The following is a 14,669-nucleotide window of genomic DNA, read 5'->3' as shown; positions in this document are numbered from 1 at the left end:
AAACACATCTCCCACGTTAAAGGGTCCAACATCCCCCTCACATGGATTTAATCGCTCTGAAATGAACTCACCTGACTTCCTCCTTTGCTCCCATCATAACTACTACTTGATCTACAGGTCTTTTTTTTGGGATGTCTCAAGTTGTGGCCAGGTAAAATCCTGAAAAACCATAAAATTCACTCTACAAAAAGCAAAAAAAAAAAAAAAACTGGTACAGGTACTGGTCAGCATTCAGAGCTGAAGGACTTATGATTTAATACTTGACTTGATCTGTCCTCTTAAAAAAACAGCTCTGAATCTGAACCAGAACCTGAAAAACCTTATTGACCCCCAGTGAGAAACTGCTTAATTGAATTACCTTCTTTTTTTTTACGCTGTTCTGAAATAATTTCATACGAAGAGCATCGAACACACCAAATTGTTCCGGTAACCTTCTCTCAAATCCATCAAAACCTGTGAGTGACAGCGGAGAGGATGCCGAACATTCCTGATTGAAAATTCCTCAATGAGCCTTGGATGGGGGGGGTGGGGGGGTTCTTGTTCCATAATACACACAGAGCGATGGTTGAATAGTGCCTGTGAGATGAGCTGAGCTGTACTACAATGGGAGATATTTTGGGTTTTAATAGCTTCTCTGTGCCACTTGGAGGGAACAGGTGTGCTGCTTGTTGGGAGGCGGGGTGGGGGTCAGCCAAAAGGACAGTGGAGTGCCAGAATTACAAAAATCAGTACAAGGGGTTATTAGTACAAGGGGAAAAATCCATGATGATCACATAATGGTTATATTCATGTGCAAAAGTATTTATAGCACAGCTTGACAGAGCGTGTGTGCTCTTTTACAGCAACTTCTCACACAACATTTTACTCATTAAAAGTGAACCTGGTCGTTTGTGTGGTCAGTGCAGGCAAATATCATGTCTGAGTTCATTAACATAACATGTATGAGAAGTTATAAGTAATAAGTGTTGCATCAAAAAGTTTGTGCTTTCCACAAACAAACAAACACATCAATATTTTGATATCGTTAAAAAATGCGACAGATTATTAAAAAGGGACATTTAGCATGAAAATAAGCTCAGTCGCAGTCGGAGTTCAATGATCTGTCAGTTGGAGACTTATTTTCAGAGGTTCATGTAAACAACCCAGCCTAAATAAATTGGTGCAACTGGTCAGAAACTTGCCAGTGGTGTTTTTTTTTTTTTGCACACAGGATGTAATCAAACATTTCATTAGAGTTGCCAATCCCAAGTACAGCACTGCTGCTGCTGAGTGTGGGGTTTCTGTTGTGAGTGTGTTATGAAAACTCAGATCACAATGCGAAAATGTTCGATTTTTAAAACCTCAGACTGAGAAGGATAATATATATACTGTATATCAGTATATATTCAAAGCACTAATATTATATTGATGTAATTTAAGGAAACTACCATAAACTCAGATTTCATTTCCACCTGTTCTTATAAGCCCATAGTTAAAATGTAAGAAATGAAAAACATATACATGTCATTAGTTATAAAAAAGATCATTGTATATAACCTAATATTAAAAAAAGTAGATAAAATTATTTAAAATTTTGCACTCTCACTAAATAATAATATAAAATATAATAAGAGGGATAATTATAAGTTTTACTGAATAAATATGTAATTTTAAAATCTGCTTGAAAACAGAAAAAAATATAATTACATATTAAAAATATATTACAGCTTGATGTTTCCTCAGTGTGATGCACGGAAACAACTATTCATTCTTATCTACGTGTGTGTGAATTTAAAACCTTACTTTCTACTTTATCTTCAAACTCTACCTCTCCTAACAGCACCAAACTAGGCGCAAACTATTTGACCTTTGACCTCCAGAATTTGGGAGGCCACTGAGGGATTGTGGGAATTCATAGCATTACATTCCACTCATTGGTCGGTTTGATTTGTTTACTCATTCAATTAGCAGCAAGTGGCAGTTGTTACATTCTTAACTGTGGCTTTAAACCCTACATAAAATTCAGCTGTGCAAACTTTTAGGCCACAACCTTGAAAAGAAATAAGATATTAAGACAATGAAAGGGATTTCGACAAAGAAAATATATATATACGTCCATCTTGCTTCATGAGGACTGAACTGACTTTTGCAAGGAGGAAAATGATAAAGTGGATCCACATCACATTATCTTGATTAACTGTCTTGAATTATATTAGATTAAGCAAAAATGATCTCACTGTAGATGTGGTTTTAAGTTTAAGTTTTAAATTGAGATTATTTTGACACACTTTTGTTCCCAGGGTATAAACTAGATTAATCTTTGGGTGAGTCAGTTGTAACAACCAAAATATAAAATGTGAGGCTCATTTAAAATGTTTTAAGATAAAGCAGCTGTCAATGAAGCAGATATTTGGCTTTACAGCTTCTGTTCTTATAATGTTTCCAAAGTGCACTAAGGCAGAGGTGGAGCTCGGCCTCTGATTGGCCGGAGGGAGGCGTGGGGCTCGGTGTGAAGGGAGGGGGAGGCTGGAGGTGGGAGGGGGTTCCCTCCAGTGCGCCCGGCCGCAGCGCAGTGCGTAAAGAGCGCAGAGCGGCGCAGCAGAGAGAGGGACTCTCCACGGCCGGGATTAGTGCGGTTTCCTCTCCGTCCGAACAGACCTGCTCTCTCAATGAAGCTTGGTTCTTCTCCGTGATTTCTTCGCCATGAGCTGCTTGGATGTGATGTACCAAGTGTTTGGACCTCAGCCTTATTTCAGCTCCTACAGCCCTTATCACCATCAGGTATGGATCCTATATGCTTCATATACTGTTTTTAACCAGCCCATACACGACTTATCTCTATACTACACACTTTATATCAGCTTCAATGTACAGAAAACTTTAAAGTCCTTTGAACCGCCAAGTAAAACTTGCATCCATGTAAATTCAGGAGATTACGCAGACAGCCAAACAGCCAGTAGCTATCGATAATATGTATTTTAATTATTTATCTCCTACAGCTCTTAATACCACTTTGAATCCTCTTTATATCCAAAAATATGTCAGTCAGTCAGTTGCTCAACACTTAAAACCCTCAAAACGCAAAGCGTGGATCCGCGCCACTTATCCACTGCGTAAAGCTTTAGGCGAATGTACAACTTTCTCTTGAGTCGCAAGTTCACTTTGTTTGTGTTTGTATCGACAGTAATATAATTTCTCTGGGTCAAATATGAGTCCTGCACTGTAGATGTGACCATGAACAGACTGTTTGTCTCATCTCTTTAGGCTAATGTTAGAAAAGTAAATAAGAAATATTAGTTTCATGTCAATAATAGTTTCAGTTTTATTCAGGTCGAGACTGAAGGACTTCATGTATCATATATATTTTAAGAGTTTTGTAGAGTTTGTGTAATGCGGATTTGCATTGTGTATGTGTATAGAATCAGGCTCCTGGTTTATTTCAACAACTAGCACAAGAACAATTATTAATTCGCCTAAAGTTTCATTTCCTCCTGTAATTTGACAATGTTGAACTAAGCATCTAGTTCCAGATTTAAAATTGTAATTGTATCTCACACTGTTTTGCCAGTTAATATATTTTTCACAATAATTATGGCATCAGTTGCTAACAATTTATGAGTCGTAGATCTTTAAATCCCACTTTTGAAAGTCACATTTGTGTGTGTGTTGGCGGACTTCATGTCTGTGAGTGTCAGAAGCTGGACTGCAGCAGGTTTTTGTGAGGCCGTAGCAGAGCTGTTAAAGGGCTTTTTTCACTCTCTTAAAACCTCTCAGTCAACATTCAGGCATATTTCACATAGTGCCAAAACTCACTTTACCACCTGAACAGCCCGAGGATCAGTCAGAGACTACATATGCTGTAGCCTACACCACAATCTTATAATAATATATATATGATAGATATATATCAGTTATTTTGTACAGTTTATTACATATATGTGTCTTATTATATACAATAGGATTTTTTAACCTAAATGTTCTTTGTCTTTATGTACCTCAAAATAATTTCATGTAGCCTATAAACAGTCTTAATGCCATGATCTGGACTTTTCCCATTTATCATATCAGTACTTTAAGCACTGAAGCAATTTGTAGGTTTTTCAGTCGTTGTGTGCAGCAGTGCAGTGACTGGTAGAAAGTTATTATGCTTGAAAATGACCACACTGCTTTATGTGTAAATATATCTGCTGTTTATATAGTGACATAATGGTAAATTAAAAGGATGGTGAACATGTATTTGTTGGTTGTTATTGTCAGCAAAGACTATTTTTTTCATTTTCAAATACAAAACACACCTTTTGGTTAATGATGAAGTATTACACATTGTGCCATATGCATTTATATTATTTGTCATATTATTTGTCAGTCTCCCACTTGACACCTGTTGTGACTAATTCCACAGACTAATATTTATGAAGTTTAGAGGTCACATATACAAATATAGAAATCAATGAATCTATGAAAAATTATTGTGTGCCAACAGGCAGATAACTTTTCTTCATATACAGTATAAATCTGTATGTCCTCCCCAGAAACTGGCCTTGTATTCAAAAATGCAAGATCCCCAGGACAGCGGCAGCCGGCTTGGCCCCCCAGGGCCCCTGGCGATCAAAGAGGAGGACAAGGAGCTGCCGCCGGGAGCCGAGTACCTGAGCTCCCGCTGTGTCCTCTTCACTTACTTCCAAGGCGACATCAGCGCCGTGGTGGACGAACACTTCAGCCGAGCGCTCAGCCAGACGACTGCATACGCCGCCTCAAGCAGCCACAAGGCCGTAAGAGGTGTGTGTGTCTTTGTGTGTGTGTGTGTGTGTGTGTGTGTGTGTGTGTGTGTGTGTGTGTTGTCTCTAATTGTATGTCTTTCAATGTGGAAACAGCATCTACAACAGCATTTCGACCATCCTAAGATTCTTACTTTCTCCAGTGAAACCCATGAAACACTTTAATGCTTTAAAGTCGGTTCCTACTGTTCCTGTGTTTTGTGTCTTTTTCTGTTTTTATTCTGACTGATGGCCAACAAAACTTCCCAGGATTCACCGACTTTATCTTGGCGTCTCCTAAGATTGACACCTGGTGACACTTGATTAGATATTCTCATGCAAAGATAAAATATATATAAAAGGAGAACTATTTAAAGTGCAACAACTGGTGATGGCTGTTTTTACTAATTTGAGTCAAAAGTAACTATCAAAATAAATTTCAAAAGCTTCAGTTTTCCTGTTGCCCATTTAACCTCTGACAATTAGATTTTGAAACCAGAAAACTGAATACTGAAAGAAAAAAAAACCACAAAATTTGTCAGAAGCAAAAAAAAAGTGTTTCCCATAGATGACAACTGTAATAACTATCAGTTCTACAAATGGGTGATCAAGACCAATAAACTGCAAGATTTCCTTAATATCAGAGTTAGATTATATTGGCAGAAAGACAACCTTTTATTAATGTATGAGCTGAAATATTATCTTGTGTAAGTAGAAGTAGAAGTGTTTTATGACCCTAAGCTTTTCTTTAATTTTGAGGGTGCTTTTGTATTTTATGTTACCAGCCATGTAACAGAAAAGAGAGAGAAGTGTATTTTATTTGACACTCAGTTGGCAGTTTCCCTGCTCACTTTGTTTTTTTGTTTGTTTGTTTTTTTAATCAAAATGGAAAGTAGAAAAAAAAACAGTTGGAATAAGTGAAAAATATTAGAAAAATATATCAATATATTGAGAAAGCAACATGTTTTATATGTAGCCAGAAGATTCAAAGTACAGTAGGGTATAACTCAGTGGCATGATGTGGCTTTTACAGACTTTTACAGGCAAGAAGAGCAGAAGAACCAGCTACCCGACTAGCATCCTGCATCTTGCTGCACTCTGTCATGGCATATTAACCTTTCTGCACTCCTTCCTGGCTGAAGTAGTATTAGTACTCTATAAAAATGTGCAGGATACAGAAAAAATATATAAAATCACCTCTATGGTAATCTTCAAAATATTAACAAATATTTAATCGACACCTTGATTACCAGAAAGGAAAAGCTATTCATATTATAACTAAAAAGTAGAACATCATTAAAAAGGCTTGGGTATTATGTTACATGGTTCACAGAAAGTATGTCAAATGAATCTGTGAAAACTTTCCTTGCAAAAGGAGTTATTAAAAGCTCCCCTAACTCCCAATAATCACACATGTTGACCAAGGTGATTAGTAAGACACTTATACCCATTTAAAATGATAAAGTGTAATTTGCTTGTTTACTCGCTAGCTTCCAGATACAGTAGTCTTCTGCCATCACAAGAGGGCTGCAAATTACAAGATGGATGCAAACAGGGAATATCAGATTCTTTATGAGACAGTCGCACAAATGGAACACCAAAGTTTAAGTGATGTGTCTCCGGTGTTGTTCCAAGTGATTTTTCTGACGACACAGCTGGTATAACTATTTCACACAATTTCTAGTTATTTGGGGAGGAGTTAAATATTTTTTCGTGCAAAAATTTTGGGTTAATTTTACTTGTCATCATCCAGAGTGCTGCATATTTTTAGTGACGAGTAAATCTTCTTCAAATAATTTTAATTCATAGCAGAGATAAAAGTATTTCCCAGGAGTCTGTTTATTTTGTATTCCTTTTAATGATACTGCATCCTGTAGTGAGTTCAAGTGAATTTCAAGGTTTATTTTTATTATCCAATAATGTTGTGTGTCCAATTATTTATCCAGTTCATCAAGTTATTGTTTTGTCTTCATCTCCAAGGTGACGTTTTCAAATTGCTTATTTTTTTGAACCAGGTCGCAAACTGCAAATACTTGAAACTTTTTCAAAGTGTCTCAAACAAGGAATTGATTATTAGAATATCTAAGTTTAGTTTTGCAAAATTAGAGATAAGTAAGACATTAAGACGGTTTTAAAATTAGGGATTAGGGACAAACTATACGGCTGAAAAAACAAGTGATTGGACATGTTTTTTCAATTTTTTTTTAAACTGCTTTTTTCCCAAATTCAAGAATGAATCTTCAAACAAAGGCTTTCAACTTGAATATCATGTAGTTAGTAATTTTAACTTTAGTATTTAAGAAAGTAAACAATCTTACTGTATAAGTGAAGGTGTGGCTTCCTGTCCCCTCAGATGGATCATTCCCTATGAGCCAGCGAAGTTTCCCTCCTTCTTTCTGGAACAGCTCCTACCAGCCGTCGGTCTCCTCCACACTGGGCAGTGCTCTGTCAGCTTCCCACACGGAGCTCTCCTTCCCTGGGGACCCGTACTCCTCCGCTTCCCTGCACAGCCACCTCCACCAGCCCAGCCCCGACTCCTGGCACCCATCCCACCACCACCACCACCACCATCACCACCACCCTTACTCGCTGGGGGGCGCTATAGGCACCCAGAGCTCAGCATACTCACGGCCGGGGGTTCATGAGATGTATGGCACCGCATTTGACCCGCGCTATGGTTCACTGTTGGTGCCGTCGGTGAGGCCTCACCACCGGCTGACGTCCGGCAGCTCAGTACCAGGGCCCAGCACCTCACCCTGTGACCTAAGGGGGAAGGGGGAGTCAGGGGCGGGGGCGACCTGGAGTGGCGCCTTCACTGGAGCCGGAGCAGAAATTGGACTAAACATGGACACAGGTATTGTCAATTTTTCAGATCAAGGTTATTTTATTTATAAAGCCTAAAATCACAAATTTGCCTCATAGAGCTTTTCAGTTTACAGCACGACTCTCAGATAAGAAGGATTAAGAATAATAATAATGATTAAAAACCAAAACCAAAAGTTCAAACTGTTACGTTATTGTAGGAGACTGGTTCTCAACCAAGGGGTGAATTCTACTATAGAAACTGGTCAAATACAGACAACTTTACCTCTGCTATAAAATTATTCAAATCCCTTTTTGCCTTAATTGCTTACAGCGCAGCCCAACACATAATTTATGTTCTGACCTTTTGAAAGGGGTCACAGGTTGGTTTTGCTTTACTCTAACAAAGAAACCACAAAAGAAGAGTTCAAATATGTCAAAGTAAATCTGAATGTTGAATCTAAGTTGTAAATCCAACACGATCACTGTGGTTGACACTAGTTATTGACATTGCTAAAATACAAGATAGGCACATCTATAAACTAGAGCTAGCTATACTTTGAGTCTTTCAGCAGAAAAAAATTGAATCAAGCAGGGTGGAAGCATGAAAAAGTTTATCGAGGCACAAATTGAACTTGCAATGGGGCTGTGTTAATTGAAAAAAAGCTTAAATTGTTAGATTTGTGTTTTTAATGGATTTTCTCCATTTCATGCTGTCACACTGAAACTTTCTTGCTTGTTTGGGCTGACATTGAACTTGGCCACCCCCCCTTTCAAAAAGCACAATCATTCAGAGATCTAATAATTACGTGAGCCGTTGAAGTGTTTGGCTGGAAAGAAAATGTTCTTTCTCTGTTACTAATATTATCAGATTAACTGAAAATCACCGTGATTCATTTATTATGGCCACATGAGAAAGCGTCAGCGTCAGTGTGAAAAGCAGAATTGAATAAAAGCTCTATTTCCCTGCCTCAGATCAACTTACCACAAGTGGTTTGAAGCAACAAACTGACTGTCAATCAGCACCTTAACACCAGCTGTCAACTTCCTTTTCTCTTGCTTTCATCCCCTCTCTGCCCCGGGCAGTTCCTTCTGCTTTTATCAACAAGACGTTTGTACTCCTTATTCTAATCTGTCTATTCTTGCCTCTTCCTCCGCTGCCTTTTCTTTTCTTTTCCTCCTTTCTGTCCTACTCTCTCAGGTCTACAGGCACAGGATAAGAGCAAGGACTTGTATTGGTTTTAGAAACCGCTGATACACCCCCACTCCCTCCCCCCCTCCTCTCCTACTTCAGCTGTAACCTCTTTCCTCCAGTCCTGCTCTGCTCTGTTGCTCTGCTGCTGTTGAGGGATGACTGACAGAGAAACTTGACGGCAGTTTTGTGCTGTAACAGCTTCTGGTCTACTTGCAGCTCTGTGTTACGGTGGACTGTGCAGCGGCAGCGCAGCCCTGCTGAGCTGAATGCTGACAGTGTGGATACAAAAGCGAGCATGGAAACAAAAAAAACAAAAAAACAAAACAAAACAAAAAAAAAAAAACGGACTCGCAGAGAGGAGCGAGCGATACTGATCTTGACGGATGTGGACAGAGACAAGACTCTTTGTGCTTCTGTAACAGGCAGGGACAACATTCCTAAACTGGAAAAAGTCTGGGGACAGACGGACAGAGACACATGTTGTGATGTCAAACTCCAAAGACAAGCGCTTGAAGGACTTGGCAGGACTTGCCTCACTGGGACAACTGGGCTGCAGACACTGGGAGTGTGTTATGGCTGGAGGAAACGCCATGCTGGTGTTGAGGAGGCCGCACAGCATTTGGCAGAAGGAGGAGTCCAACAACTTCACATAGACGCGATTTACATGGATCCCTTTGTCATTATTTTATGGCACAGTTAAAGTTTAACAGTTTTCAAACAATTTTTGCATCAAAATTCTTACAAAGTGTTTCAAGCAACAGCTACAAACAACTTTAGCTGTGTCCCAATTCCATACCATGTACGAACTCTAAGCAGGTTTTTTTTCGCATTTTAAAAACAAAATAAAGCCCACTCCGTATGCTCACTAAATCCTCTTGATTTATGACAGTGCAGTTGTCCCACAATGCAATGCACAAATGAAGCAGGGAGCTGCTGACAGCTGCAAAAAATTTAAAATAGACGAGTGAGACAGCTCCAGGAAGATCTTAGAAAACACAAAATATCTTTGCAGTTCATCCAACATCCATCGAGGCACGTACTGTACTGTTTCCAGTCCTGTTAGCACAGAGCGTTCCTAACATGAAGTTAAGTTCACAGTGTTCTATTGTAATTTGTACACACAGTAGTAAATGCCCTACACTATTAATATGTAGTGTGGAATTGGGACACAGTTGTCTCATTAAGTTGTTACACTGTCTACATAGTTTTGGTGAAGTCAAATAATGTCTTGACCACTTGGTAAAATCAAATTATTTTATATCTATATTTCAACATGATGGATGTCCTCATTGTGAGTTCAAATAGGCGCTTAAATTTAGTGCTGGGCAGAAAACTGACAAACAATAATTTTGATAGTTAGTCATTTAAGTCATTAACAGGCAGTAAAGATTTGCTGCTTATTTTTCTCTGTTTACATGATTAAATACTTTTGGGTTTGTTGCTCATACAAAACAAGCTATTTTAAAAATGTCACCTTGAGCTCAATGGACTTTATACAAGTTTATAAACTAGACAATTCAATCAACAGAAAAATAATGGATTGATTAATGATGCTGAAAATTATAATAATAGTAATTATTATTATAATTATTACAGCCTTAATTTAAGCTACAGTATACAACATTTTTTTTGTTGAAATATGCACCAAAACAAATGTTAATGTGAAGAGGTGCTGTTAAACACTGTGACTCGGGTGGCCTTCTGACTAATCACAGACAGGCAAAGTCAGGGGTGGGACCTTACAGCTGTCAATCAATAAGTGAAGACACTTCTGGTGTATGAGGCTTCAAGCTAGCTGTTGGAAGAAGCTACGGCTGACTTCCATGTTAGCACGCTCCTGATTCCTGCATTAGCTGAGACAGTGAACATGGCAAGACTGCAGGTGAAGCAATGGGCGGAGCTACAAGAACTTACATATTGTAGCTTTGAGTGTTTTTCAAACTGTGGATATTTGTCAGATACCCAAATAGATCACGTTTTAATTTTAGATGTCTTTTGACCTGTAAATTACAAAAAAAAAACATGCTTACTGTGCAATATTGACACCTGTTATATTTTTTCAGTCATTATATAACACAAAGATAACTGATGTCACAGCGATGAGAACAGCCTATAAAAAAAGAGCTAACCCGAGGTGTTCAGTTGATTGGAAAACGCATATTCAACAAAACTGCAGCAGCTGAAGAACAATTATCCTGTGTCCAGCAACTTTTAGGTCAGTGTAAAACTGTTGAATGGGCCAAACTGGCTGAACAGAGCCTTTAACCTGCCGCTGATACAATGACGACAGACATGCTGATGAGAGGACGCCCACGTCAGCAGCAGCATGATGCTAACTGGAGCAACCGCCACCATCACACCTCTACGTTTAACCTGCAGAGTGGAGCAGACTGTGCTAACCCTCTCTGTTCTGGACAATTTATGGTGAAAGCAGATATTAAAAAAAAAACAAAAAAACAAACACATCTCCATGACTGTGTCAACAAAAGAAATATAAACCTCACACCAATGGCTGCTGAGAAAGAGAGAGGAGGGGTCCCTCTGATGAATGAGGAGAACGACGGCTATTTGAAGCCACTTGACTCTTTCTCGCCTGCTCCCCTGCAGCTGTCAACGACAACTGCTCTTCAACTGAGTACACACACACACACACACACACACACACTGTGCAGTGTTCAAGCCAGGCCTATGAACTTAATAAAGGGAGCATTTAGTGCGAGGTGGACCCTGCTCCACTGGGACAACTGGTGTGATATAAGTGAAGGGAGCAGAGAGCAGAGGACACTAACACACACACACACACACACACACACACACACCTGTCAAACAGCACTTTGTTAGCGTGTATGTATACACAGGCATGTGTCTATTTCTATACTTACAAGGACCAAATTTTCCTCTCATCATTTTATTCATGACACTAAGAGGCTACTCATGTTTTGGGATTTGATAATAATTGGGATTAGGTCTAGGTTAGTATTTAAGATTAGTCTTAAATGATAATGCTGGCATTATCTTACATATATTTATCAACAAATCCTCTGAAAAGACCAAAACCAATGAATTATCTTGCTGTCAGATACTTTGCGTCTGTCTCTGTCGTCTGGAAACACAGGACAGAGACAGACGCTGGTGGAGGAAGCTGTGGCAGAAAACAGCACTGATATGAGCAGGAGCGTCAGAGTAATAGTGACAAGTGTCTGTGCTGTATGCCTGCAGGAAAATGACCGAATGCTAGTAGGTTGAGTACTTGAAGCTGTGCACTGCATGATGTGAGCCATTTTATTCATGTTTGGCAACTGGCTGACAAGTAACAAACAGTCACATTCATACAGGCACAGTTCAGTTATAATGTTATTATCACTTTTTAATCACTGATAGGCCCATAACCTCCTCCTCAAGGTTAGCTCCTTTAAAGAGCAGAGCGTTTTCCATCAGTGATCATGAATAATCAATTCATTCATGTAAGTTGTCTCTGACTGAAATAAGTAATGCAACAGTACGGCTCCTTTATGTGTCTTTAATATTTTCTAGGTGACTTGAAAATGCATGGAGACAAACAATATGAACACACATAATACTTAGTTACTCAGTTAATTTAACTAGTTGTTGGTGTTTTTATTAAATAATAATAATAATAATAACAACAACAATTTAGAGGTTAGATAGTAGGAAATCATTCAATATAGCCACTGAAGGTCCTTTTAAGTATAGTAAAACCATCATTTGAGGGGGTGTGTGTGTTTGTGTGACTCTACACGACTGATGCTGCAGCCATTTACATGAAACTGTGATATGAACTATTTTGTCATCTCTCCCCTGGTACACAGGTCTACTGTAGATCAGCAGTCACAGCATGCAGCAGTGTTCTATGTGAATATATTAATATATTGCCTAAAATATTGTTTCTGTTGATCTCACTCCAGTGTAAAGTCTTTGTATGTATTTGCTGTATGCCTGTAACTATAAAGAAACAGCACTGTGGTGCTCAAAGGTGACCTGGCTCTCTCCTCAGTGGCTGCTCTGTCTTTTTTTTTGAAAGCAATGGCTGGAAAATGGGGAAACCTGAAGAACAGGGTTACAGCATAGCTTCACTACTGAGTAGTGGTTATGATGCACTCCCATTATTACTTATTTATCCGTTTATTCATGAGACACAACTCAGAAACACTGTTACAATGGGAGAAGCAATTGGAGCAGTGTTTCCAGCCTCCTGGTGAATCTAAGTCCAATATTCATTCAGTTTTAGCTGCATTTCTGGTCTCTACCAACTCCTGTGAAAAATATCTGGCTATTTAGCTGTTAAATTCTCAACTCTGTTGACCAGCCAGTCTCTCACTGTGCCTGTCTGCTGTTTGCTGCTGAGCAGGTAGCGTACAGTGGCTTTTTAGAACTTTTTCTCTACTAACAGCTGCCTGCTGAGGCTGAAAATGACGCTATGAGAGTTTTTATTGAAATCTGCACGACACAAGATTTTCAACAAGAATAGAATTGAAGTTGCTGAAGAAATTGTGGGAAATTTGTTCAGTCAGAAATGGGCAGGTCCTTAGCAAACTAGCAAAAAAACAGCACTGAAAACAGAACTTATTTGCAGAAATAAGAACTACAACGTCCCCACATGGTTTACCTGCACAGATGTTCTAGCTTATTTTGACTGATTAAACTTTTTGTCAGGACAGTGAGCACTTACACAGACCAAGATTCTTGGTTTTCTTGTACAACATGAAAATGTTTATGATTCTTTTATGGAGTTTGGTGAACCTGAAAGTAGGTCTAAACAGCCGCACTAAATGAAGCTGTGATTGTGTTTTCAAACAAATAATTCATTGAATGTCAATCAGAGAATCAGTCTCATATTCCCCATTATACAGGTCCACCAATGAGCATCTGACAACTCTCAACCTTGGTGATAAAAAGCCATTCAGTGACATTCAGGGTCACCAATGTTTTTACGGCATTGTGAAACTCTAGTTACTACTCAGCCACATTTAAGTACACTATCCACAGGACCTGTGTTCTGCTTGTGTTTTGTCCAGGCTTAGTGTTGTGATTCTTTGACTTTGAGTGGTTGGACATCTACCTGCCATATCAGCTCTACAAGTGATCAGGTTTCACCCTTGTGGTCCTTTTATCCTCCTCTTTCCACATAACGTATCACTTCTGTGGAGCCTGTTAACAACTTAAAGCCATTTTACATCAGACTTTAAATGATTTTGTGGGTTATAATAAAAACCTGCATACTTTTTGCAGTAGTAAACAAAACCCTTCACTTTTTTGTTGCTAGATTCATTTGTGACACTTCACTGATAAAATCTTTTTGTGTTGCCACATTTTCAAACATTGTCCCTGACTGCAATCACTCAGATTTCGATGGTCCAAAAGCATGAGCATTAAAGTGCCCAGACTGAGAGGCCTTGCTTGTGAGGGCACTTGCAAGCAAGGATCTGGTATATCCATGCTGCAAAGTTTCTAATCCCCTTTTAAACCTGTACATTTTTGTTGCATTTTGCTTTTAACATGAGCAGAACGAAAAGCTTTGGATTTGGTAAAAATGCCTGGAGACGTGTGTATTTTTCGCCTAATTAGTATCACATTGTTTGTGTTGCAGCAGTGAGAACATCCTTAGCAAAACAACAATACTCGTTCACCTGTACATGCATTCATGTACTGTTGTTTGGTGAAGTCCTCTGTAGTAGCACCTGCTTTAAATTATGACTTGTCGCTCGATTTTCAAATTCTGTAATTCTTTTGAAAAGATCACGAGCTCACAACACAGTGTTGATGCGCAAAACTGCCTCCTAAAAAAAAAAAAAAAAAAATCAAATGTGAAGAGTAGAAGTCTCTGCAAACTTTAGACGAAACAGCGTTTATTCATTTCACAATAAAGCAAAGCTCACACTCAGTTTGAACTGGACAAATGTTTGACAAGAGGGAAC

At 38.8% G+C, this 14,669-nt stretch overlaps 1 protein-coding gene across 2 annotated transcripts; it reads left to right on the top strand.

Moving 5' to 3' along the window:
* The first annotated feature begins 546 nt into the window (after positions 1-546).
* On the top strand, positions 547-12,731 carry vgll2a (vestigial-like family member 2a). 2 transcript variants are annotated; one of them, XM_071468121.1, is made up of 4 exons: positions 547-2,760; positions 4,512-4,758; positions 7,090-7,590; positions 8,740-12,731. In XM_071468121.1, exons 1-4 carry the CDS (start codon positions 2,683-2,685, stop codon positions 8,781-8,783), a joined length of 870 nt encoding a protein of 289 aa, XP_071324222.1. In that variant the 5' UTR covers positions 547-2,682; the 3' UTR covers positions 8,784-12,731. The 2 variants fall into 2 exon arrangements, with proteins under 2 accessions (XP_071324222.1, XP_071324221.1); XM_071468120.1 differs by having other exon boundaries at positions 7,090-12,731.
* The last annotated feature ends 1,938 nt before the right edge of the window (positions 12,732-14,669 follow it).

This window comes from Trachinotus anak, unplaced genomic scaffold (genome assembly GCF_046630095.1).
Source record: "Trachinotus anak isolate AG129_WGS33_773 ecotype Australia unplaced genomic scaffold, CSIRO_AGI_Tana_v1 ptg000031l, whole genome shotgun sequence".
In the NCBI taxonomy this organism is placed as follows: domain Eukaryota; kingdom Metazoa; phylum Chordata; class Actinopteri; order Carangiformes; family Carangidae; genus Trachinotus; species Trachinotus anak.
The sequence above is the reverse complement of the archived record's forward strand: the minus strand, read 5'-3'. Positions and strand labels throughout refer to the sequence as shown.